We start from the raw sequence: 24241 nt of genomic DNA on the forward strand, positions 1-24241 counted from the left end.
TCATTTGTAACATGGACTCTTACCACCGACTGTGCTCTAGGGTTGTGAAGGCCACTGTTCACAAATGTTTAAAATAAGAGACTTAGATTAAATGATCTTTAGGACCCTTTTTATTCTAAGTTACATCTAAAAAGATTCTGTCACATGATAATATAGGTCTATCTCTTGGTTAAAAGAAATCAGAAATATAATTATATCAGGTGTAGGCAAAGGGGTCAAGGGCAACAAGACAATAAAGTAAGAGCCTCAAGAGTGGGTGAAGTGACCAGTAATTCTTATGGTGTGCAGATTATAGGAATTTGCAATTGGTTATAATAAACTGAAATTTCTACTTTTGGTATATGAATAGTGAGCATAATGTAAGCAAGTGTACATTTCTTAATCAGTAATCCTTTCTAAATACAATAATGCCTTGCATTGTGAGTAACTTGTTCTGTGAGTGTTCCACGAGACAAGCAAACATTTCTAATAAATTTTAACTTGATAAACGAGTGATGTCTTGCAATATGAGTAGTACAAGATGCTGAATGTCACATGATCACAACTGACCCAGTGGTTCTTCTCTCTTTCACTTGCAGGATTGTGGGTGATTGTCTCCCATTGCTCAGATGCTCGGTCTCAGGCCACGGTGTTTGGCAGTAATCTGCGATTTTTCAGAACGGTGGAAGGTGCCCACAACTGGCACTAGTGTATTTTTTGTCACTTCAAAGCACCTATGGACAGTTCCTTGTTTTTCCATACAATAGCTTAGCAATGCTTTGCTTTATTCTAGATTAGGCTGCCTCCAGATATAGACCCTTTCCTTTGCTGCCAGCTACATTAAATATAGTATATGCCAAGAGTTTATTAATACTGTACTGTAGCCAACAACCATGCGAACATATACAATGGCCTGCATGCAGAAAAAGGCTGAAAAGAAAGGCGGTAAGGAGATGATTACAATGGAAGTTAAGAAGGAAATCATCGAGGAAGTATGAATGAGGTATGCAAGTGGCCGATATTGCAAGATTTTATAAGAAGTCTGTGTCTGCATCTCACCTGCAGAGGAGGAGGAGAAAAAGGCAGAGAAATCCCTCACTTCAAATGAGATTAGGGAGATGTATAAAATGTGGGAAAAGTACAAGATTTTGTAGAAAAGCACTACCCAAATAAGGCTGTAGCAGTGAGAGCAATGAATCTATTTAACAACAATGCAATGTCACATTTCCACAAAATTCTCAAAAGGAGGCAAAAGAAAGCGTCACTGGATAGGCTCCTTGTTAAAGTTGCACAAAACAAAAAAGATTCCATTGAGGCAATAAACAGCAGTGATTCCATCAGTGATAGTGAAAGTCGTCCTGCACAATAACCCTCCTCTCTCATCTCCCTCACAGCAGCCATGAAGGTTTTCAAAGGTAAGTGCAGTTTAATTTATTTTCCTTTCTATATTGTATTTTCTTTATTATTTTGTATTATATTACAGTATTATAATCATTTTTATATGAGTATTTTTGCATTGTGGTACGAATCATCTGAGTTTCCATTATTTCTTCTGAGGAAATTCACTTTGGTATACAAGTATGTTTCCAGAACAAATTATGCTCGCAAACCAAGGTTTTACTGTACTCCAGATCTGTGTTGTCATAAGTGCAAATAAACTTGAATTGCTTGAAATTATGAGTAACTATAATATGCTTCAATTCCAATTTTTTTAATTAATAAATTTCATTTTTTAGAGACGTTTCACTAGGTTCGCAGCAAAAATGAGAGAAAGGTATAGATATTCCCCATATAGCCCCTCTCCCCACACCACACAATCTCCCCCACTATCAACATCTGCTCCAGAGTAATATATTTCTTATAATCAATGAATCTTCAGTGACACATCATCACATGAAGTCCATAGTTTACATTAGGGCTCACTCTTAATGTTGTGCATACTATGTATGGGTTTTGGCAAATTTATGCTGACATATGAACACCATTATAGTATTGTCAGTTGTACAGAATAGTTTCACTTTTGTAACTCCTCTGTGCTCAGCCTATTCATCTCTCCCTTTTCATCAACCCCTATCTCACAGTTTGTGAGTTCAAGCACCATGTCGGGCTCTGAGCCAACAGCACGGAGCCTGCTTGGTATTTTTCTCTCCCTCTCTCTCTGCCCCTCTGAGGCTTGCTATCTCTCTCAAAAAACAAAATAAATAAACAAACAAACAAACAAACATTAAAAAAAAAGGGACATCACACTAATGAATGAATGGGTTAACCAGGGAATTGAAGAAGAAATAAAAAAATACATGGAGGCAAATGAAAATGAAAACAAAACAGTCCAAAACTTTTGGGATGCAGCAAAGACAGTCCTAAGAGGGAAGTATACTGCAATTCAGACCTATCTCAAGAAGCAAGAAAGGACCCAAATACACAACCTAACCTTACACCTAAGGGAGCTAGAAAAGGAACAGCAAATAGAGTCCTAAAACCAGCAGAAGAAGGGAAATAATAAAGAGCAGAACAGAAATAAATGATAAAAAAAAAAAAAAACCCATAGAATAGATCAATGAAACTAAGAGCTAGTTCTTTGAAAGAATTAACAAAATTGATAAACCCCTAGTCAGACTTAACAGAAAGAAAAAAGACCCAAATACATAAAATCACAAATGAAAAAGGAGTGATCACAACCAACACCACAGAAACACAAACAATTATAAAGGAATACTATGAAAAAAATTATATGCCAACGAACTGGGCAATCTGGAAAAAATGGACAAATTCCCAGAAACTCACATACCACAAAAACTGAAAGAGGAAGAAATAGAAAATTTGAACAGACCCATAACAGCAAACAAATTGTATGAATAATCAAAAATCTCCCAGGGCACCTGGGTGGCTCAGTTGGTTGAGCGTCCAACTTTGGCTCAGGTTATGATCTCATGGTTTGTGAGTTCGAGCCCCGCGTCAGGCTCTGTGCTGCCAGCTCAGGGCCTGGAGCCTGCTTCAAATTCTGTTTTGCTCTCTCTTTGCTCCTCCCCTGCTCACACTCTGTGAGTGAATAAAGATTTAACAAGAAAAAAAAAAAATCTCCCAATAAACAAGAGTCCTGGGCCAGATGCCTTCCCAGGGGAATTCTACCAGACATTTAAAGAAGAGTTAATACCTATTCTTCTCAATCTGTTCCAAAAAAATGGAAATGGAAGGAAAACTTCCAAACTCATTCTATGAAGCCAGCATTACCTTGATTCTAAAACCAAAGACCCCACTAAAAAGGACAACCACAAGGCCAATATCCCTGATGAACATGAATGCAAAAATTCTCAATAAAATACTAGCAAATTGAACTCAACAGTACATTAGAAGAACTATTCACCATGATCAAGTGGGATTTATTCCTGGGCTGTGGGGCTGGTTCAATATTTGCAAATCAACGTGATACACCACATTAATAAAAGAAAGGATGAGAACCATATGATCTTGTCAATAGATGCAGAAAAGCATTTGACAAAATACAGCATCCTTTCTTGATAAAAACCCTCAACAAAGTAAGAACAGATGGAATATACCTCACATCACAAAAGCCATATACCAAATACCCACGGCTAGTATCTTCCTCAATGGGGAAAAACTGAGAGCTTTCCGCCTGAGATCAGGAACATGACAGGGATGTCCACTCTCACTTCTGTTGTTTAACATAGTATTGGAAGTCTTAGCCTCAGCAATCAGACAACACAAAGGAATAAAGGCATCCAAATCAGCAAGGAGGAAGTCAAACTTTCACTCTTCGCAGATGACATGATACTCTACATGAAAAACCCAAAAGATTCCACCAAAAAACTTCTAGAACTGATCCATGAATTCAACAAAATTACAGGATATAAAATCAATGCACAGAAATCGGTTGCATTCCTATATACCAATAATGAAGCAACATAAAAAGAAATCAAGGAATCGATCCCATTTGCAAGTGCACCAAAAACAGTAAGATACTTAGCAATCAACCTACTAAAGAGGTAAAAGATCTATACTCTGAAAACTATAGAACACTTCTGAAAGAAATTGAAGAGGACACAAAGAAATGGAAAAGCATTCCATGCTTATGGATTGGAAGAACAAACATTGTTAAAAGCCTATACTACCCAAAGTAATCTATAAATGTAATGTAATCCCTATCAAAACACCACCAGCATTTTTCGCAGAGCTAGAATGAACAATCATTAAGTTTGTACGGAATCACAAAAGACCCCAAATAGCCAAAGCAATCCAGAAAAAGAAAAAACTGAAGGTACCACAATTCCAGATTTCAAGCTGTATTACAAAGCTGTAGTCATCAAGACAGTATAGTACTGGTGCAAAAACAGACACATAGGTCACAGGAAAAGAATAGAGAACCCAGAAATGGATGCACAAGTGTATGGTCAACTAATCCTTGACAAAGCAGGAAAGAATATCCAATGTAAAAAGGACAGTCTCTTCAACAAATGGTGCTGGGAAAACTGGATGGTGACATGCAGAAGAATGAAACTGGACCACTCTCTTACACCATACACAAAAATAAATTCAAAATGGATGAAAGATCTAAATGTGAGACAGGAAACCATCAAAAACCTAGAGGAGAAAATAGACAGCAACCTCTCTGACCTCAGCCAGAGCAATTTACTAGACACATCACCGAAGGCAAGAGAAACAAAAGTAAACATGAACCACTGGAACCTCATCAAGATAAAAAGCTTCTGCACTGCAAAGGAAACAATAAACAAAACTACAAGGCAGCTTATGGAATGGGAGAAGATATTTGCAAATGATGTATCTGATAAAGGGTTAGCATCCAAAATATATACAGAACTTAGCAAACTCAACACCCAAAAAACAAATAACCCAGTGAAGAAATGGACAAAAGACATGAACATATACTTTTCCAAAGAAGACATCCAGATGACCAACCAACACATGAAAAGATGAGATACCACCTCACACCTGCCAGAATGGCTAAAATTAATAACACAAGAAACAACAGGTGTTGGTAAGGATATGGACAATGGGGAACCCTCTTGCACTGCTGATGGGAATGCAAACTGGTGCAGCCACTCTGGAGAAGAGTATGGAGGTTCCTAAAAAAACTAAAAATAGAACTACCCTACAGTTCAGCAATTGCACTACTAGGTATTCACCCAAAGGATAAAAAAAATACAGATTCAAAGGGGACAAGCACCCCGATTTTTATAGCAGCATTATCAACAATAGTCAAACTATGGAAAAGAGCCCCAAAGTCCATCAACTGATGAATGGATAAAGATGATGTGGGGTGTGTGTGTGTGTGCGCGTGTACGCATGCATGTGTAATGGAATATCATTCAGCCATCAAAAAGAATGAAATCTTGCCATTTGCAATGACGTGGATAGAACCAGAATGTATTATGCTAAGTGAAATAAGTCAATAAAAGAAACAAATATTTCACTCACATCTGGAATTTAAGAAACAAAAACAGATGAACATATGGGAAGAGGGGGGAACAACATATGGGGGGGAGAGGAAACAAAATGAGACAAGCCACAAGAGACTCTTAATGATAGAGAACAAACAGGGTTTATGGAGGGAGGTGGGTGGAAGATGGGCTAGATGGGTCATGGGTATTTAGGAGGGCACTGTGATGAGCACTGGGTATTGTATATAAGTGATGATTCACTGAATTCTACTCCTCAAACCAATATTGTACTGTATGTTAACTAAAATTTAACTTAAAAATAAAATATGTTTCTTATACACAACTTTTAGTTGAGTCTTATTTTTTGATCCATTCTAATAATCCCTTTCTTTTAATTGGTGTATTTAGACTATCGACATTTTAAATGATTATTGATAAGGTTGGATCAATGCCTACCATATTTTACTGTTTTCTATTTCTTGTCCTTATTCTTTATTCTTGTTTTGTCTTCAACACTTTTTCTGCCTTTTGAAGTTTTAACTGAGCATTTTATATAATTCTGTTTTTTCATTTTCCTAGTATATCAATTATACATCCTTTTTTAAGTTGTTGCTCTCAAGTTTACAACATAAATTTACTAATGATTTACAATCCAAATAGATTTACAATCCAAATCTACTTCCAAGTAACACTATACTGCTTCACAGGTACTAGAAGTATCTTACACTAACCAAATACTCTTAATTCTTCTCTCCTGTTCCTGTGTCCTTGCTCCCATTCATTTCATTTATACATAAACATAAAACACACAAGCATCTGCACACACATAATCAAATATATTGTTATTATTATCTTGAACTATTACCTGACAGGTCAATTAAGAATAAGAAAAACAGAGTTCTTCTTGAGCCAAGCTGTTTGAATCTTGTTGCTTGGTGGTGTGGTCCATATATGCTGTGTTTGGAAGGAAGCAGGGGAGTAGGTTCCTGACCTCAGCTGGCCTCGGGGTAGAGGACACCACTCCAATTACACCTCAGGACTGCAGTCCAGGCCTCAACATTGCAACATCCCTAGACTCCATGACCAGAAGACGCCATTTGCAGAGGCTCATGGCAGAGCAGCTTGTAAAAGTCGGGGTACATCCTGAGAAAACTGGGCAGTATGTTTCTGGAAACTACTGTTGGAGCTAAGCTCTTGGTTTCTCTGCTGGACCACAGATTTCTGGGGGGTACACTCAGTCCCCTAGATGTTGGCTGACATGCCACTGTCTTTGAAAAGACTGCGCATCACTGAGGCAGCCCCCTTTTCCCAGTAAAAAGTCTGGAGTCCTCAGCAGTGGCTGGTTAGAGGGGAATCAGGTTGCACTTTGTCTACTCCTCATAGTTTCCCTGCTTGTCAACTGAGTTTCCTCCTGAGGAAGATCATTTCCCTCACAAAGCCCAGGTCTCTGCAGACCAATTAGCAAGGGGCACTAACAGCCATGCATGTCTGTCCTGGCAAAGGCCAATGTTTTTTGACAAGAGCTCAAACTCCCTCTCCAGCCCATGTCTAGTGAACATCAGAGCAGGGAAAGAATCAAGTCCATTCCCTGTCCTCTTCTCCTCTGTGAACTGAATTTCAGAAATTTTTTTCTACACGCAACACAAAGCGTCCAGATCGATAAAACAATAAGGAGGGGAAATGTGTTTTGTTTTGTTTTATTTTTTCCTGGAAATTTTGCTTCAAATTTTGCCGTACCATAGAGCCCAGAAAGACATGTGTTCTCATTTGCCTGCCTGACTCCATGGTGGCGTCGCTTTTATGTTCCATTCGTGGCATTCGAGTTGCTCTCCTTTACAGCCCTGTTTCTCAAGTTCTGTTCAAGTTAAACTCGTGTAAAACTCTCCATGGTGCTGGGAGCAGCATGTGTGTTGCTGCTGCATAAGAATCTGTACTTGGATGCCGATCTAGAGACCTGATGGAATCGACAGTTGTGTACCTGTAATCATTAGTGGCAATGATGGCATTCTGAAAAGCAATTCTTATACAGTAAGTTCTACAATTCTTTGGTAAAAGGAATAAGAAAAATAAAAGTTTTTGTTTTACCTTCACTTATTCTGATGTTCTTTCTTGAATCTGAGTTTCTTATCTATATTATTTTCTTTCTCTCTAAAGATTTTCTATTAATATTTCTTGTAAGACAGGTCTATTGGCAACAAATTCCCTCAATTTTTGTTTGTCTAAGAAAGTCTATTTCCCCTTCACTTTTGAAGGATAATTTTACAAAGGATACAAAATTCTATGTTGATGGGCTTTTCTCTCAACGTTTTAAGTATTTGTTCCCAACACTTTAAATATTTACTCCACTCTCTTCTTTCCCGCATGGTTTCTAAGAAGTTGGATGTCATTCTCATTTTTGCTCCTTGTAAGTAAGGTTCTTTTTCCCTGTGGCCTCTTTCAGAATCTCTAGCTTTAATTTCTGCAATTTAAATATAATAGCCTAGGTTTGGGGTTTTTGGGGTTTTTTGTTGTTTATCCTGCTTGGTGTTCTCCTAGCTTCCTGGATCTGTGGTTTGATGTCTGACATACATTTGGGGAAATCCTCAGTAATTATTGCTTCAGATGCTGCTTCTGTTCCTTTCTTTCTTCTCCCTCTGGCAGTCCCATTATGTGTAAGTTACACCTTTTGTACTTGTCCCACAGGCCTTAGATGTTCTCTTCTGCTTTTTTCAGTCTTTCTTCCCTTGGCTTTTCAGTTTTTGGGTTTTTTTTTTTTTTTTTTTTTTTTTTTTTACTTTTCTGTTATGTCCCCAACCTCAGAGATTCTTTCCTCAGCTATGTCCAGTCTATTAACGAGCCCATCAAAGGCATTCTTCATTTCTGTGAGCTTTGTGGTATTTTAACTTTACCTAGTCCCATCTCCCTTTCCCCAGCTTTACCAGAGCTCTGAAAACCAAAAGCCTTGTACAAATCAGCAACCTTATGAGGGGACAAAATAGGTTGGGAGCTTGCCCACACAAAAACTTACTCATATCTAAGGGTGATGGGGGGAAAAGGCAATATAAGGGATACCTGTGGTTAATAAAACTGTATCTCTACTTTATCAGTGTGAATATTCAGTTTTGACATTGTGCTTTTGTTTTGCAAGGTGTTATCACTGGGGGAAATTGGGTAAAGAGAATACATGATCTCTTGTGTTATTTCTTTCAACTGCACGTGACTCTATAATTTCCTCATAAAAAAGTTTAATTAGAAACAAAACTTGTTCACTAATGTAGCAGCATTACTTAGAACAGCTCCAAATTGTAAGCAACTCAAATGTCCATCATCTGGTGAATAAACAAATGACAGTATATCCAACCCATGAAATACTACTCAGAAGTAAAAGTGAGCAAAATATTAACACATGCAACAAGATGGATGTATCTCTACAAACAAGTGAAGTAAAAGTGAAGAAATAAAGCTAAGTGAAAGAAATAAAACACCAAAGATCACCTACTGTATGACTCCACTTACAAGAAACGTAGTGACAGAAAGTACATCAGTGATTGCATGGAGGTCAGCCTGGAGGAAAAGCTTGAGTAGTACCACGGGCAGGAAGAAACTTTTTAGTGTGAAGGAACTCTAGCTCCTTCTACTGTTTGATTATGGTGGTGATGATATGATTATATATGATTATCAAAATTCATACTGCACACATAAAATTGAATTTTATGAAATTTAAGTATCTTAAAATAGAAAAAGGAGAAAAAAATTAAGACTTAGAAAAGTAATACCTGTTAGTGTTCTTCCTGCACTCAGAGGAGGAGAAATGACTCTGAAAAGTTTCTGCATTAAAATTAAAAATAAAACAATCACCATCATTTTTAAAAAAATTGTATTTTCAAAAAACAATCAAGAATCTTATACTATTAATCACCTTTCTCTGAATAAATCAGTTATTTGCTATTGGGATTAAATACAAAAACTTTTAAGGCGGACACAAACTATTATTGAAGAATCAGTAGGAAACAACTGTTACCATATTCCTCACTGAAAGAAACCATTTAGTAAATACCATTTAGGTGAAAGTGTTTGTTGAGTTGTAATTTCTGATATAAATATCCTTAGGCTCATCAAAATGATTAAAAAAAAAAAGTGAAGGGATTAATAGCCCACCAAAATGGCAATAAAGATTATTTTAAACTGAAAACATCTGAACAGCAGACACAAAAGGAAACATTATCTAAATTTAAACACAGCCTCTGAAAACACAGTAAGATTAATGATAAAACTACATTGGCCTTCCTCAGAGGGAGTTTCCTGTTTGGGAGAGGACAGGCCCTTAGAACTGGGAACTGCAAATCAAACTGTTCATTAGCCAAAAAAAAACCAATCCTTATTTTCCTAGGAAGGCCCTAAATCCCTCCCTCCCCGCTAACCAACATTTTGTTAAACAGGTGTATAAACCTTTAGTTCCCGCCCGTCAGTAAAGTCCTCATTACTAAGTGCTCCCTCCCAGTACGTGTGTGAATAAACCTTTCCTTTTCTCCTGTTAATCTGTCTTTTGTCAGCTAATCTGCAGCCCTCCTCCCCCCACTGAGACCTAAATTCCTAGAGGAAGTGCTTTCCCTCCCAACACAAGGCACTACTTTTACCTCAGAAGCAGCCACAGCTACAACTAAGGAAAGATTTCAGAGACCCTGGTAGTCATCTCAAATATGATGACACTGTCATTCCAGAAAATCTAGAAATTCTCAAGAGGCAGGAGACCTTTTAATTTAGACCTCTTTAAGTACTAAAATAATTAAACTTCAAATAATGACAAGTGATTTCCTTGTGAGCAGAAAGTTACAAATACAGAATCACAGAACACACCTACCTAACCTCCCATTGCTAAACTCTCCAAATGACTATTTAATAACAAATACCAAGCTCTTTCTGAAAACCATTAAACTTGAAAACCTCTCTTAACACAAAACAAGGCAACCTTAATAGCCCACAGCCCATCTGAGATGCGTAGATATAAATGCAAACCAGATTTTGAGGATTAAAACACACACATACAAAACTAAAATTTAAAATGCAACAATAACAAAAACCCAGCAATCATTTTTATCACCATAGAATATATCAAATTAGAATCTGTTTCTAAGGATTGTTTTGAGAGAAGGCAGAAATTGTAGAGGCCGCTTTTAGAGAACGGGCTTGGGCAATGGAAACCTGATCAAGGTAAAAGGGCCCACGGCAACCAAGACCAAGGAGCTGAAAGCAAACAGGAAATTCAAATAGGTTCATTGAGCGACCCACCTCAAAATAGCCACAGTCCCTAACTGACCAATTATAACCACGCACAGTTCCTAAGATTACCAAAGAAGAGAAAATTCCATTTTCCCCATATTCCCTGACTTGACCCTGTAACTGCGGCCGCTCACGACTGCCTTTGCTGTCTCTCCTTTGCTGTCCTGCCTGCCTTCCACACCTTTACGGTGTATTCAGTAAACTTTTATATCTCTTTCTGCCTTGGGTGAATTTTTCACCACCTGTGCCACCAGCCCCCATGTGATCAGAGCGCCCCACATTTGCAACTGGGATGTCCAACATTTGGTGGCCCAAATGAGACCCTCTGATGGCCTGGAGCTCTCCCCGGATTCTCTGGGAATTTCTCGGGGCTTTCCCTCCGCGGACCATCCAACTGGAGCATCCCACAGAAACTGCATTAATTCTTCCTAACTGTGGTTTAAGAGTGAGACAAAACATTTTTTGCATGTAGGGAGGTCCTGGATCTCACTGAGGAGCCAGCTGACAGTTCTTTCCAGGGAAGTACTGGACTTCGGAGGAAAGCAGCTGAGAGATGTTCAAGTGTAAAAAATCCTTACTAGACACACAGACAATCAGGGTCAAAACCAGGGGAAGAGGGCTGTGGCACATTTTGGAAACTGACCAAGAGAAGAGAGGGACAACCAAAACTGGAGGAGTTTTGAATTAGAGTAATATTCACCTACCTACAAAGCTAAGGGTGTTTAAGAAAGCATGAAATATCACAAGACAACTGCTGACTTAGCAATACCAAAGACAGTTTTGGATAGCCATTAAATACGCAAAAAAAAAAAAAAAAAAAAAAAGGTTGACTGGATGCCTTCCACAGATGCCTGGCTCTTCTAAGCCAGGTAATTAGTCATTGTAATAAAACAATGGGCTGGCAGGGTGCTACATATATCCACAATCCATTATCTACAATTCTGTCCTCAATTTAAGGCAAATAACAAAGTGGATACGGCATTTGGTTCTTTTTAAAATAAGACCAAATGCTTTTTAGTGATGAGGAGAATAAATTATAATGCATGCTGTAAGTGCTAAACTGGAAAAAGCAACAAATTAGCAATTAACAAATAAAGATACTCCACCATTATCAGGACCTTCCCCCAGCACAATATATCTACAAATAATATTTCTTAATAGTACATTTACTACACACAGTAAGTATATGAATATTTTATACCTTTTGGAAAACTTACTATAATATCAAAAATTCTTAAACAAACAAACCAACTTAGTCTAACAGGCAGGCATTACTTTTATCTATTGCTCCCTGGGATTTAAATACCTATTTATGCAGACAAAAAAGAAAGCAATGGCAGAAGGTATGAAATTCAAGGTCACCTAATGCCCCAAGCTAAAATGGGTGCAAGTCTAATAATATATCTACAAGAAATTAAACAATGATTGGATGAAAACAGAATCTATTCAAAGTAAATGAATAGGAAAAAAGCCATTCATAGACAAATGTGTGTCCAAGTTAGGAAATATCTTACCTCCATTGGACTAATAAATTCATTCATGCCTCTGTTGTAAACATAGATCATAGCATCATACAGACGATTTTCCCAACACATGAGAACTACCTGTAAAAAGAAGAGTTGTCTCACCAATTATTTTCCTTAAAGCTTTAACAATGGAGAAGATCTTAAATACTCTTCCCTAATCTATCTTAGTCCTTCTCTGAAAAAAACTGAAGTACAGTTGACCCTTGAACAATGTGGAGGTTAGGGGCGCTAACCCCTCCTCACCCCCACACAAAAACCCATATATAACTTTTGACTCCCCCACAACTCAACTACGAATAGCCTACAGTTGACCAGAAGCCCTATTGATAACAGAGTCAAGTAACACTTATTTCATATGTTATGTGTGTTATATTCTGTATTCTTACAATAAAGATAGAGAAAATATGTTATTAATAAAATTATAAAGAGAAGGAGATACATTTACAGTACTGTGCTTGCATTTATTGAAAAAATTCCACATATAAATATACCTGTGTAGTTCAAAATCCTGTTGTTCAAGGATCAACAGTACTCAAACACAGTGTCAGGGTAACAGCTGTTGTAGGTTCAATACTACTTTTAATTGTACAATGGCTACTTTCAAACATCCCCAATGTCTATTTTTCTCTCCATCCTCCCCCTGTCCATACTCATTTTGCCCTTGGTCAATAGCTCTACAAATTATTTACTGAACACTTATATTCATTCAGGCCCACTCCTAGGCATCAGAGATAAAGTGATAGATCAGACAAATCTCAACTTAGTCTCTACCCTTACAGAACTACTGTTCATCTTGGACACTTAACAAAAGAAGGGAGGGGCAGAAAATGATATGTGAGTTACACCTGGGGAAGTTACTCAATTACACAAATAATTCATTTACAAGTGTGATGTGTTACAAAGCAACCTGACATGCTCTAGAGTATTCAGAAGGTCATCCCTGAGGAAGCAATATTTAACTTAGGACCTAAAGGATGCATATAATGAGAGGCAAAAGCAGAGATGAACTCTAGGGACTATGTGGGCTGAAGCAGTAAGGATGAAGGTCTACGGAAGAAAGAAGCTTGAAGTGTTTAAGGATGGAGAGAACTGATCTGTGAAAATATTCAGAAGAGGAACAGTGGTGACCTGCAGTGTATAGTACTTTATATTCTGTTCCTATGAGAGTTACACTCCCGACGGACAAGGGAAGAGGGCTGTTAGAAGAGCAGAGGTTGGCAAAGGAGAATGATAAGGACCAACCAGAGAATTAAGAGGAAAAACAGAGGTGAGGTGTCATGGGAGAGTCTTGAGACTGAGGCAGGTTCTGGGACCTCTTGTCTTCTCTCACTAACCACCCTATGAGCCAGTGTTGTGATCATACATCTCTGTACTGATGATTAACACATTTACGGCTTTAGGCCTACCTCCCCTCTGATCCATATATCCAACCACTTACTTGGTATCTTCACCTGAATATCTAATAGCAATCTCAAAATAAAAACAGAACTCCTGATTTTGTCTCTCAAACTTCGACCTATCCAGTCTTCCAATCTTCTTAGAGGCATCACTACCTGCATTTATCTCAAGCCAAAAAAACTAAGTGTCATCCTTAAATTCTCTCTTTCCCACACTTTCACACTCTTGCATCCGATTCATTAGCAAATCAATTCTACTGCCATAACATATCCAAAATCAGGCCATCTCTCTCCATCTCATTGCAACCATCTCTGGTCAAGACCACCTCCTGAACCGGTGTCTAATTAATCTTACTTCTGATCTTGACTCCCACCTTCATTCTGTTATACCTAAGTAAACCAGAGTCATCTTGCTTAAAACCGTTTAATGATTTCCCAGAGCACTCAGAATAAAATGGAAAAATCTGGACCTTGCCCTGAAAGGACTACCTCTCTGTTTCAACCAAGCTCCAAGTCTATTTGCCCTTTATCTGTAACTTCAACATGAGGTTTTTTGTTTTTTTGTTTTTGTTTTTTTGCATTAGCTGTTGCTTTTGCCTGGAACAATCTTCTCCAAGATCTCTGCATTGCTGATTCCTTCTTGTCAGATTCCAGACTCAATGTTACTTCCTTAGGGAGATTTTCTACAGTTAACCAATCTATAAGGTAGCCTCACATCCTCTACTATATTGACTTTTAACATAACACTTATTTTTTTATACTTCTGGTTTATCTGTTTGTTGTCAAACTTTTTGGCTAAAATGTAAGCATCTGAGAGGATAAACATTGTCCACTAGGGTCATTGAAGCATCCTCGGAGCCTTACACTCAATGCCCCTCGAATTAATAACAAATGAGTAAGTAAAATGTGAAAAATATGACTTGATATAGTGAACATGGAGGGCATAGCTGATCCACTAAAAGCAAGGTTGAAGAGTTATTAGGATGTGGGAAAAATGGAAGTACAACCTAGATGATGCTTTCAAGACATTCGGCTATGACTAGGAAGAGTGACATGGGGCAGTAACCTATGGGGAAGAAGGAAAGAAGGCTTGATATGAAGAGAAGGGAAACTGAAGAGATTTTTTTAAATTGTTATTTTAACATAAAAAACACTAGAGCATATTTATATTTACATAGTGTTGGGGAAAAGCTAAAAATATTGGGAAGACAAGAAATGAGAAATTTCTCTTACACTAATATGGGTAAATCAAACTAGATTGATAACATGCTCTCAAATCACTTTAACTATTATCTGACATGAAAACTCTGCCAAATTACCCACACAACAGAAAGGCATACATAAAAGAGTATCTGGCTTTACTTAGGAAACTCACAGCCATTCATAAAGAGCTTCCAGGAAGAAAACAATAACTATTTCTCCAAGCCCTTCATTTCTGTGTGACTTTGCACCTTTTAAAAAAGTACTTTTGGTCAAAGATCTTTAAGTCATCATATTTTAGCTCAATAGGGCTTGCTTATTAGGACCTTGTACCTTTGCAGAAGTGGCATGCTCATTAGTAGGGCTAATATGGAACTGAACAGTTAAGAGTGAAATGTCTAGGGGCGCCTGGGTGGCTCAGTCAGTTGAGCAGACGACTTCGGCTCAGGTCATGATCTCGTGGTTTGTGAGTCTGAGCCCCGTGTAGGGCTGGGTCCTCACAGCTCAGAGCCTGGAGCCTGCTTCCATTCTGTGTCTCCCTCTCTCTCTGCCCCTCCTCTGCTTGCACTCTGTCTCTCTCAAATATAAATAAACATTAAAAAAAAAAAATAGACTGGGGAGCCTGGGTGGCTCAATCGGTTAGGCATCTGACTTTGGCTCAGGTCATGATCTCTCAGTTTGTGGGTTCGAGCCCTGCATCGGGCTCTGTGCTGACGGCTCAGAGCCTGGAGCCTGCTTCGGATTCTGTGTCTCCCTCTCTCTCTGACCCTCCCCTGCTCATGCTTTGTCTCTGTCTCAAAAAAAAAAAAAAAAAAAAAGAGTGAAATGTCTAAGGCCAAAATATATAATGCTCCTCAATTTAGGACTGAAAACTTACTGTAGAGACCTCAGATACACTTGGAGGTAGATTATCAAACAATGGGCTGGCTGGTCAAGCTAAGACATCCTGTAATTTGCTTCTTATACTGTGTTCTGCATTTCAAAACTCAATGTATGAAAGTTATGAACACTGGACATATAAAGTACCTTTCTGAAAAATGGCATCATATTCTTAAAAGTAAAAATATTCTATTATTTGCGTGGAAGTACTCATAGTTGAAATTCACTTGTAGGATGAAAAATGTACTAGTGAATAAGCAAATGGATGAAGAAGGATTAGTCAATAAGCATTTATTGAGCAACTACCAAATGTAAACTTTATGCTCAGTGCTTTGGTGGATTTCAAAGAAACAGAAGACTCTTGGCTTGCAGGAGTTCATAACCTAGCTTTCACTAAAGACCAGTCCTAAGAAATATTGACAAAGACAAGTTTAAGAGACATCTTACCAAAAGTGCTCCGTAAACAACTGGGGTTGATAGAAGGCACAGTGAGGCCCAATCAGTCAGGTAAGTATAATCAATAAAGGAATGTTGTTTATTCCATATATTAGTAAAGTTTGTATAAACTCACCTGCTGAATATCTAGGCTGGTGATATCCATATGTACAATGAGGGCTTCCACATTTTCCATTAACTTTTTATCTTGGAAATGAACAATCAAGTCTTTCATTACCTGGGGGGTCATCCCCACCAATTTATCACTTAAAATATATGGTTCAAGGCACTCCAAAAACACTCCTTTAGCCACTGAATTCTCACTTAATTTGTCATACATCTGGCTAAATAAAAGATCCCTGTAACAGAGAAAAAAAAAAAACTTTCAGAAATATTCTGAACCATCCATTAAATTCAGCCTGCTAACTATATGTCCTCGTTTTCCTATTTCAACAAAGCTTAACAAAACAAGCTTAACAAAAACAGTAACAACAAGAGTCTCAATCAATTCTCCCAAAACTTTTACAACCAAGAAAAGCAGAATAAGTTAAATTATTTGCTATAAGTAACATAGCCAACATGTGATGGAGTCAGAATTCGAACTCAGCCTGCTGACCTAAATCCTGTGTTGAGTCTATTATGGCACACTGCTTCTTAAAGCAATGGTGATATGGCAGTGGGTAATAAAGTAAACATGATAGAGTAGAAAAAATATGAAAAAGGACTATTCCTAGGGGTGCCTGGCTGGCTCGGCAGAGCATGCAACACTTGATCCTGGGGTCATGAGTTTGAGACCCATGTTGGGTGCAGAAATTACTCAAAACAGGACTATTCCTGATTTATCCTTTCCCCTTTCCTGGTATCTAAATATTCCCAGCTCATATACAAAGCCAATATGTTTCCTGATCTAGCTCTTACCCCTTAATTCCCAAAGGGTTTAGGCAGGGATTACTGATAAGAAAGGAAGAAGAAAATATTCACTATTTTAAAAATATATCTGGAATTTATTTTATTGCAGAAACAAAATTTTTTCATTAATCTAAATGCCACCACACTCAATAACTATACTTTATTTATTTCATATTTCTTCTGCAAGTAGTCCATGAATAATTTTAGAGTTATACTCATTGTAGATATAATTCCAAATTCTTTCATGCAACATTATATAATACACATCATTCTATGATGCTACCTACCCTTAAATTTACCATTTTGTCTCACTCACAATGTTTCAACATGCTGAAATATTAGAATTTACTTAAGTATTCCTGTACTTACTTCCAGTATTTTACTATCATGAATGATGACACAATGAACATCTACATATACACTCTTTCCCATCTGGGGGATTTAATTCCTTAGTCATTCTACTTTTAGAAATTTATCTTAAATCAAAAGATATGAAAAAATCTTGTGGTGGGGCACCTGGGTGGTTCAGGTGGTTAAGCATCTGACTTCGGCTCACGTCACGATCTCACAGTTCGTGAGTTCGAGCCCACTGTGGGCTCTGGGCTGACAACTCAGAGCCTAGAGCCTGCTTCCGATTCTGTGTCTTCCTCCCTCCCTGCTCCTCCCCCACTCACGTTCTGTCTCTCTCTCCTTCAAAAATAAATAAACACTTGGGGCGCCTAGGTGGCGCAGTCGGTTAAGCGTCCGACTTCAGCCAGGTCACGATCTCGCGGTCCGTGAGTTCGAGCCCCGCGTCAGGCTCTGGGCTGATGGCTCAGAGCCTGGAGCCTGTTTCCGATTCTGTGTCTCCCTCTCTCTCTGCCCCTCCCCCGTTCATGCTCTGTCTCTCTCTGTCCCAAAAATAAATAAACGTTGAAAAAAAAAATTAAAAAAAAAACAAAAAAAAAAATAAAATAAAATAAACACTTAAAAAAATTAAACAAGAAAAATCTTGTGGTATTTGAAATTACTAAATCATCTTCAAAAAGTATCATAGCACCAATTTACGCTGCCACCAGCAATGTAGAATTATACACTTTCACCAGACAATTGTGTTTGATTCTACTACCAGATAATTTAATAAGTGTAAATTAAATATTATTGCTGTCTTTAATTCTTTGACGACTGGCAAAATTAAATGTTTTCCATGTTCCCATTCATACATTGTATTGCTTTGTTTTCGTTCACCTGGTTCATTCATTTCCTTTTTTTGTTTAATACAAGAACTGTGCTAGTTCTATTTATCTCTTAAGACTATTTATTTTTTACTAAATGTGAAAATAAATGTTTTTAGAAATGTTATTTCTTTACATGTGTGTCATGTCGCGCGTGAAAAGTGGTAGCTGGTTCATCTACAAGTGTGGTCTTTCATGACAGTTCCACAAAAAGGCCAAGGAAGATTCTGGAGGCAGTAGGAGGGGGCCCTTGCCTCATCTGAAGTCTTGGAAGAGGGCAGATGATAAGAGAACTGGCTACAAATGCACCAGAACGACATACCACTCTTCAGTAAACAGTTCCTGCAATGTCCTGGGAGGGAAATCCATATCCATTTATTGTTTTTTCTCATATCCACAAATGTAATTTTTATAACAGTTTTCCCCTTGCTGCATATTCTTCATGTTGGTTTCATTTTAATCAATAGTCCATCACATTTTTGTGATTACCAATTATTAACCAAGTAAAAGTCACGGAGATTAATAAAACTTTACTGCTACAAAGAGTTACCATGTAACTCTAATGAATATAAAGAAAATGCCATATTTGCTAGCCCTTCCACTCCGTAATGCGTTGTTAAAAACAACATGCTAGGGAAGACAATTATATATTTTAGTTCAACACCAAAAGCCCTGGAGAGGAAAATTAAACAGTGAAAAATTCAGTAAACAGAGCATAAACGGTGACAAACAGCAGCATGAATTGCTGGTAAGATTAATGGCAAAACCATATATTTCTTTCTTAACCAGTCAGAGGCTATAAATAAAGAAGCAAGAAAAATAAAACTCAGCAACTCTTATTGCTATCTCTACATTTAAAATAAAAATAAAACAAAATACAAAGACATGTTCTCATCATTTTGGAAGAATATTTATTAGAGCATCAGGGAAGAAGGAAGAAAGAAAAGCACATACCAAAAAAAAAAAAAAAAAAAAGTGTTTAGCTCCTGTGTTTCTTTCTATATTTAGGAATGATACTCCAGAGTGCTGACTCTGTTACCTGGAAGTCCTAACTTTAAAACTGTTTTTTATCACTTCAAACTTAGCCACCCTGTAGCCAGTAGAACACAAAATCCATTCTGAATAATAGAGGACCAAAGAGGCTGTCTTTCCATGTAGCTTCACTTTACGTTAATACTCATATTAAAGACATTATTGGGGGTTTACCATTCATAGCTTCAAACTGATTAAGAAAATGGCCAAATTCACTTCATGCATTATCAATTTTGCAATTTAAAAAATGAGAAGAACTCAGCTTTGATTATAAGTACAAACTCAGACTGTCAGAAACAGAGCAAGAACGTCAACCCTTAACACTTGCCAGTCTTTACTACACATCTAGCCAGAGCTAAATAAACAAATCCCCACTACATTTAAGTAGGACTTGAATCCAAAGTTGGTTTGGGCTGCTCTCTTTATTTATAAAAGTAATGACAAAGTTCAAATGAACTTTAAGAAATTATGTTCAAAATGTTCTATTTTCTGATACAAGGATCATGGTTTGTAAAGATTTCCTTTAAAAAGGCATGGCTTACTTCTGGTGATGGTTGTACAACTCTGTGAATATACTAAAACCCTACTGAATTGTACACTTTAAAAAGGGCGAATTTTGTGGTATGAATTATATAGTTCGATGTAGCTGTTATAAAATAGAAAAGGTTTTTCCCCTAGCTTTGATGCTTAAAATATTAACATGCAGTTGTCAGGAAAACAGGATCTAAAACATCTAGTTCCTCAACTATGTTTGATAATTAAGATCTTTCTGTTTCTCGAACAATAATACTGATGTTGAACAAGACTAAACACACACCCTGGCTATCAAAAGACCACTTCAGATTCACTTTAGATTTAACAGAAATATTTTTGGTTCAGATTTATATATAATTCAAGTCATTTGAATAACGGCTTCTTTTTGGATATCAGCTTACAGTGATATACGCTCAAAGTGGTCAAGATCATGTATGTGCAGCACCTGTTTGGTTTTGTCTTACAATGGCTTTATTGAGATACAATTCACATAAGATAGAACCTATTTTTATTATTTTTTTAATGTTTATTTATTTTGAGAGTCTGAGAGACAGAGAGAGAGAAGAGCAAGCGAGCATGAAGGGAGGAGGGACAGAGAGAGAGGGTGAGAGAGGGAATCCAAAGCAGGCTCCACGCTGTCAACACAGAGCCCGGGGAGGGGCTCAATCTCGCGGTTCACGAGATCATGACCTGAGCTGAAATCAAGACTGAGACACTAAACTGATTGAGCCACCCAGGCACCCCCCCATAGCACCTATTTTTAAACAATGTTCAAAATTATGATTATAGTTCAAGTAAACTCTAGACCTATTTTCAAAATAAATTGAAATTATGGCTACTATTGCATAAGCAAAATTACAAATCATTAAAGGTCCTACAAAAAGCCTTGAGATATATCTTTTGTCTAATACTAAAAAGAAAATATACACTGCCAAACTGAAGTGAAATTGTGAAATGAATCAAATTATGGGGGTGCCTGGGGAGCTCAGTCAGTTAAGTGTTGGACTCTTGATTTCAGCTCAAGTCATGATCGCGCAGTTCAGGAGTTCAAGCCCCACATCAAACTCTGTACTGACAATGCAGAATCTACTTAGGATATTCTCTCTCTCTCTCTCTCTCTCTCTCTCTCCTGTCTCTCTGCCCCTACCCTGCTTGCTCTCTCTTTCAAAATAAATAAAAGAAAAAAAATTATTTTAATAAATAAAAATCAAATTATGAAAATAAAAGTACGAGTCTTCAAAAACAGAATTTCCTGTCACTTCTGATTTTAAACAATTCACAAAAAGACTATAAAGCCAAATTTTAACCAAAAAAAAAAGATGTCTATAACATATTGGTCAGTATGTCCTACAGAGAAAAAGAAGTGTAATTCCTGCCACAGTAAAAGGATTTTACACTATAAAAGAATTCTTAAGTATGAATGGGAACATACACACACACACACACACATACACACACTAGTTCAATTAGTATTACTGCTGGGTATGGATAGGCTTCTATGAATTATGATACTGAAGTAACTAACAGTGATCATAGGGTATTGGTCATAGTACTCAGTCAAAATCAATTCAGAATATGTATTGTGTCTATAATTTGACTCACACAAGAAACAGCATGTGAAAAAGGACTAACTATAAAAACAATGTACTCTACCAGAGGATATTAATATAAAAAGCTTCTGGGAGCCAGACTGAATGTCTGAGTGATGACTCTAGAAGTAGAAGAAGTTACCTGAAATTAGCTGAGTACTACATTATGTTTTGTAAAATTGTATTTGTGTTATGCACAACCTAAGCATTCCTTAAAGCCATCTTAAGGTCACAGATACTTCAGAAATCTGGGAATATAAAGAGAAGACCCTACAGAGAAATGAAACCAAACATCAAAGAAGATGGCATAAAGAGACAGTGCAGTTTAGGAAGAAAGATGTCATACTGGAATGAAGCTACATACATCTTACAATTACCACTTCAATTTATCCTAGGGAATTGAGTACTTTTAGCCTGTCTATGGCAACTCTAAGAAAAAATTGCAAAAACCCTACCATTTGAGAGTGATGACACTGAACTATTTTTATATCTAATCCACCTTTAATCACTGCATGTTTGGAATGGAAGGAGATTGAAAGATGACCTAGACACAAAGAATCAAAGTTGATCAACTGGCCTATTTGACCCCATACACAGGATCTTTCTGATGAAAAAGAAACCCAGTATGGTGAGAAGTAAGCAAGCATAAAAGCATACCATCTAGAACACAAAAGGGAACATTTGACCCAATGCCTAGTATAACAGCCCCACACTTCCTTATACTTTTAGCTAATGGACAGCAAATTGTATAAATAATTTAAGTTTTCTAGAAAGCTAAGAGCCGTGATATACTATTCAGGAAATATACACATATTTCTGGCACTCAGACCTGAGGGAAATCTTTCCCATAGGCCCTCATAGAAGAGAAAATGTGTAACATAAAGCCATGTTTCAACAATATCCCAATCATGAACACAACGTATTTCATTGGATAATTACATATAACACTGTATAGCTAAAACACTGGAATGAACTTAAGTAAACAGAAGCTATAGTTCTTCATGACTTAAAGGTCTGACCTAGCAAATAACTGCCGTCTTGATAACATTCACTGATACATACTTTCTAAAGCATGATGCAGGCTACCTGCATATCAATCCATGCATCAGCTCAGGTTGTACAAGGTTTTGCACTGGGTCCTCAGTTGTTCTCTACCACTCAGAAACAAACTAGTTGTTAAAAGCAAGGACTCAGAAGCCAGACTGCCTGTACTGGAATCCTATCTTCGCTCCTCAAAAGAAGTGTGAGTTAGCTTTGGCAAATTATTTAACGGCTTTCTGTCTCTGGAACCACCTATGGAAAGTGGAGCTGAAAATAATACCTACCTCGCTATTACCAAAATTAGACAAATTAATGTAAAGCGCTTAGAACAATACCTGGCATGGGGGAAGCTATTATTTTAAGTGTGAAAAACTGTGAACTACCAAGATGGGTTAATTTAAATGTACTGATTTCTCCCTGACAAAAGGCTCTAAAAACCAACACTCCAGAGGCACTCTGAATTTGAATTTTGCCCTGTTTTGGGTGGTATGTAATACTGTGTCTTAATGCTAGTTCATGAAAGAGGATATATATATATATATATATATATATATATATATGAAGGACATGAATCATACACTTTTAAGATCTTTTAGTAGGACTACCTTGTTGTTAGCCATGTTTGCCTCCACTATCCGGCCACACAAACACACAGATGATACGCCCACACCACCTATTTTGGAAAAGTTAGTTTTACTGGTAAATGCACTGAAAATTGTTAAAGAATCAAATTTCTGTAAATTAAACTAAAATATATCCAAATTCATAGAATTCACAACAGTAAATTACCATATAAGCAACAGGCACTGTGGGTTCAAAATAATTGAATCTGACAGGCAATGTATACTTACTTTCGCTCTAGCAGCAGGCAGTAATCAACTATGACAGGCACCGTGTCCTGAAGAGAAACCATAAAGAAAGCATCACAACTCTGTCCCCTTTGTCCCTTGGTTACATGTAACACATACTCAAAATGGTCTGCTAAAGACCACTGGTAGAATGTTGGGAGAATATAACTTTATACCATGCTTTATGCCATATCTTAAAAATGTGAAAACACTTTTACCCAGTAATTCTGTCTGGAAATTTATCCTGAATACATTTGAGGAAAAAAATGTTTAATGCATTAAGGTGTTCACTGTGCAGCCCTATATCAGAAGCAACAGGAGAAGAGGGAGGACAGGAAGAAATTGCAATTAAATACACATACAACATGGGAAAACAGTTAAGTAAATCTGTCTTTTAAATAAAATATTAGGTAGATATTACAAATTTATAGTTTATAATAACATAACAAATATTAGGTGACCCATATGTATTTATCTCCCAACCTTATAAAGAAAATTTGCAAAGGAAAAGAAAAAAGAGAATACATCAAATTGATAATAGAATATAGTTGGTCTTGTTGGTGGCTCAGTTGATTAAGGTTGTCCATATTTTGTCACAAGCCTCCAAACTAGCTATTTCAAGGTTGATTTAACTTCTCGGTTTCATAACATTTTGATTGCTTTAAATTCATCTTGTACAAACTTGTACAACTGAATGGCAACCCATAATTTTGGCCTTTTTCAAGAGAAACAGTCTGAAGGAGAAACAGAACCTTATTATTAGTGGAAACTGTCAAGTAACCAAGCATTAGATTTCAGTAGCACTCTTTCATTTTCTGCTGGCTGCAGGGAAACGGTTTCCTTTAAAAAGAAGGCCTAGATTCTAGGTAGAAAAAAATCCCACCAGGGAAGAAGGCACTATGTGAAGAAGAGAATACTACATGCTAACACGTGTTTGACAAAACAAATAAAACCGAGGAACCCTTATCATTTGAGAGAGGTA

At 37.2% G+C, this 24241-nt stretch overlaps 1 protein-coding gene across 11 annotated transcripts in view; it reads right to left on the minus strand.

Annotated features, from left to right (window-relative positions):
- Nucleotides 1-24241, minus strand: part of VPS8 (VPS8 subunit of CORVET complex) — a 250706-nt gene that overhangs the window by 147935 nt on the left and 78530 nt on the right. For all 11 annotated transcript variants that reach the window (XR_006718470.1, XR_006718471.1, XR_006718469.1 and 8 more), the window contains 4 exons: nucleotides 23263-23309; nucleotides 16229-16451; nucleotides 12170-12259; nucleotides 9152-9203 (listed from right to left, as the gene is read on the minus strand). Coding sequence is in view for 8 of the 11 variants with exons in the window: in XM_045502714.1 (XP_045358670.1) it covers nucleotides 9152-9203; nucleotides 12170-12259; nucleotides 16229-16451; nucleotides 23263-23309 (412 nt within the window). In the remaining 3 variants the exon portion in view is untranslated. The remainder of the gene's footprint in view (nucleotides 1-9151; nucleotides 9204-12169; nucleotides 12260-16228; nucleotides 16452-23262; nucleotides 23310-24241) is intronic.

This window comes from Leopardus geoffroyi, chromosome C2 (genome assembly GCF_018350155.1).
Source record: "Leopardus geoffroyi isolate Oge1 chromosome C2, O.geoffroyi_Oge1_pat1.0, whole genome shotgun sequence".
Taxonomy (NCBI): Eukaryota; Metazoa; Chordata; class Mammalia; order Carnivora; family Felidae; genus Leopardus; species Leopardus geoffroyi.